The 3,307-nt window shown below is 38.6% G+C and overlaps 1 protein-coding gene across 1 annotated transcript in view; it reads right to left on the bottom strand.

Annotated features, from left to right (window-relative positions):
* Positions 1 to 2,769: 2,769 nt before the first annotated feature.
* EURHEDRAFT_534961 (DDE-domain-containing protein) overlaps positions 2,770 to 3,307 on the bottom strand; it is a 1,922-nt gene continuing 1,384 nt past the window's right edge. Inside the window, exon 3 of the mRNA XM_040787311.1 lies at positions 2,770 to 3,159. Within this exon, the coding sequence (XP_040643231.1) occupies positions 3,045 to 3,159 (115 nt within the window). The 3' untranslated portion in view covers positions 2,770 to 3,044. The remainder of the gene's footprint in view (positions 3,160 to 3,307) is intronic.

Raw genomic sequence — 3,307 nt, 5'->3', positions numbered from 1 at the left:
ATTGGATAGAAATGTCTAGTATCTATAAATTATATTAATATAAAATACTTATTCCAAAAAGAAGGCCTTCTCTAGACTGATTTTGTAAAGAAAATTTTTGAAATGTCTATTTCATGACTGGAAAAGTAGTAAGAATAAAAGGCTATAATAGGTAAGTTGATAATATAATTATTCAAATTATTTTCTGCCATTTGTTAGTAACAGACGAAAATTCTTAAGCTGATGTGGTTTATCACCGAGAGGCACGGTTGGCGGCAGCGTATACTAATTACCCCATACATCTACATTAGTATTCTCCCCATGTTATTATATACAACATGCCAAGCTTATTAAACCTATTACTACCTAAGAGTGCATTTTCAACTATTATGGCCGTCTTGGTTGCAATTTCTGCATCGTACAGGCCGCCGTGATATTGATTATGGCTCTTCTTGCACATCTCTTTCTCTCAATCTTTGCAGTCTCTCATCACCAGTTAAGCTCCCTCCATCTTGAACAAATGCTCGTATCATCTTCTCTTTTCTGATGATTATTTGAGGTGCGAAGCCGATTGAATTCTGGTTTCAATAGGACAGCATCCTGCATTGTAACTTCTGCTTTTCATGAACTTTTCAAGCACCTGGTCCGTGATTACTGAAAATAGAGGTTGATTTTGAAGGACTTGAATCTGCTTTTTCTGTTTATTCAATTTATAGAGATTGCCCGGTGTCCTTCCTAAATAGAAGGATTGGTTGTTGGATAAGGAAGGTGGAGTTGGTGTCTTCAGCTTAATATAGAGTTTTTGCAAGAACCCTCTCCGGTTTGAAATAAAACCAGCAGCCGCAAATCCACTCAGTATGTTGGCCTTTGAGGATGCATGAGCATGGATTTTGATGTATTTAGACAGAAAACTCAATTTATCAATGACATAGATGCCATTTTGCGCTATCTCCCTGAGCCTTTGGCCGTAGTAGGTGCTTGAGCGGCCAAAAGCAACTTATATCAAGTGGTTGTAGATGGGATGAATGAGGCATAATATATAATGGAATAATCTTCCTCTCAGTGCAGGAATGATCAAAACTTGCAGTTGCATGGTTGCTATGGCCATCAAGGATCAAAAGGCGATATCTGCCAGCGGCCTGAGAGGCAGTATGCTTCTCAAAGATCTAAAACTATTTAAATCCCAACTTATCATTTTTCCAGTCATTATCACTCATGCTGATTCTATATTCGTTTGGAATAACTGAATACCACCGAGATTGATGCTTCTTCCCGGCCGGGATAATCTGCAGGGTAGAGCGGATCCAGAAGCATTTATAGTGATTATTATAGTAAATTTAAGCTGCGGCAAACTCATGGCTAGCCGTGGTTAGTCAAAGCCAAAGCCTTAGTCTGCAGGTTTGGTTAGCAAAGGGCTAACCGCATAAGACTGCCAGGGAGTGTATGAATTATGCATCTTTGGTTGTATTTTTGAAGTTTCTAGTGTTTATGTAATTATTTGCACATCTCTTTTATCTTAAAAGGTTAGAACCTTAGGTTTGCTTTTTGTCTGTATCTTTATATTACAGCTTGTCTATCTCAAATACTGCTGGCATTCTTGGTTTTTTTGGATCCGCACTGACCGCGCCTGCTTACCCTCATATATGAAATATATATTTCTGCTATAACATCACAATATAGACATCGCCAAGACCCAATTTTGGGATGAAGATTCCGACCCCAGCCCAAATCTGCATAAAGCTGATTATTCATACTAATAAAATACGCTTGTTCAACGCTGTAACGCAGTTTCTACTTTTTGTTCGAACTTCGAAGTGTTATCAGGTGCAATTTTGAATCAGAAGATTGACGAAAGTGTAAAAAACGTCTATTTATTAATTAAACAAGGTAATAATAGCTTCTCTTTTGTACTACTAGTATTGATCGCCTTTGTATGTTATGACTGTGGGCGTGTTATTGTTTGCATGTACTGTCTTGAAACTTTGAGTATATAATAAAGTAGTACATTTGTTTTTCATTGAGCCTGAGCTGCCTTCATCAGTGGAAAGCCCAGAAGCATGAAAGATGCGAGGATGATGAGTTTGGCCATTATAAGTTGAATGTAGATCGAGAATGTGAAATTCCTTTAATCATCGATCTTGCGGATAGCTCGAAGATTTCAGGATAGACATAATATATGAAGTGAAATACGTAACAATACGGACTAAGAATGCATAAATTATGCAGTCAAGACTTTAGTTGATATGATGAGGCATCGTATACTACAGAAATCAACTATCTCTACTTTAATTAATGAATAAAATCAAGATAAATTTCTTGCTTATTTACAATAAACTAAAAGTGTAAACGGTGTCTTGTCTTTTTAAAAGAAAAAAATAAAATAAAGATACTAAAAACAGAGCTTTTTATCATCGAATTATTTGGGATTAATTTTATTATTAAAACATTATTAAAGGAAAAGAAGCTAAACAGTGATAAAATGAAGATTATCGGAAGTAGATATGATAGTCATCTTCTGATACTTTACTAATCAAACCCCTTAACATAATCGGACACCGAGCGAGCGGCTCGTCCGCCTACTTCAGTTAAAACTGCAAGTTAACTGGCAACAGAACAACTAAAACAAGAAAGTTTTTATATACAATAATGTTTTATCTTGTAGTGCAGCTTGATCTAATATGTCCTATCTGATGGCAGTTGCTGCAGCGTGAATGGTGCTCGCTTTCGTGGTCTCTCACCACCTTCATCCACCACCCCGGCAAGTAAATCAGCAGCTTCCTGACTGCGTTGCTGACCCTCAGCGCCAGTCAAAATACTACCAGCAGCTATAAAGGTCCTAGTAGTATCCCGCTTGTGCTTCTGGGTTTTATTAGCAGCACGTAGCTGCTTAACCTCATGCTCTGAGAGCAGCGCATTCTGCATTGCCATTTGAGCACCCTTGGCCACTTGCTCAACTGCCTGATTGATAGGACTCGGTGGGCTGTGTGTACGCTGCCTCCAGAGGCGCTTGATAAGCTCAGATTGCTTCTGAAGTTGCCTGGTAGTTTTGGGAGTCTGCTGTCCAACTAGATGACTCTGCTATGTGGACTGCCCAGTGGTGTAGAGGTCTTCACCTGGATATGGAGCTCATAAAGTACATTCTCGGGTTTATATGGGACTAGACCTGCAGCAGCAAATCCACTGCATATATTTGATAATGAGAATTAGTGTCATCCCAACCCGCAATTCCCGTTTACTCCCCTAGGGAAGGGTCGGGTTGGGAAATGTGGGAAATGGGAGTGGTTCATATTCCCGAATTTCCCATTACATACTATTACAATACTTAATC

This window comes from Aspergillus ruber (genome assembly GCF_000600275.1).
Source record: "Aspergillus ruber CBS 135680 unplaced genomic scaffold scaffold00001, whole genome shotgun sequence".
Classification (NCBI taxonomy): domain Eukaryota; kingdom Fungi; phylum Ascomycota; class Eurotiomycetes; order Eurotiales; family Aspergillaceae; genus Aspergillus; species Aspergillus ruber.
The sequence above is the reverse complement of the archived record's forward strand: the minus strand, read 5'-3'. Positions and strand labels throughout refer to the sequence as shown.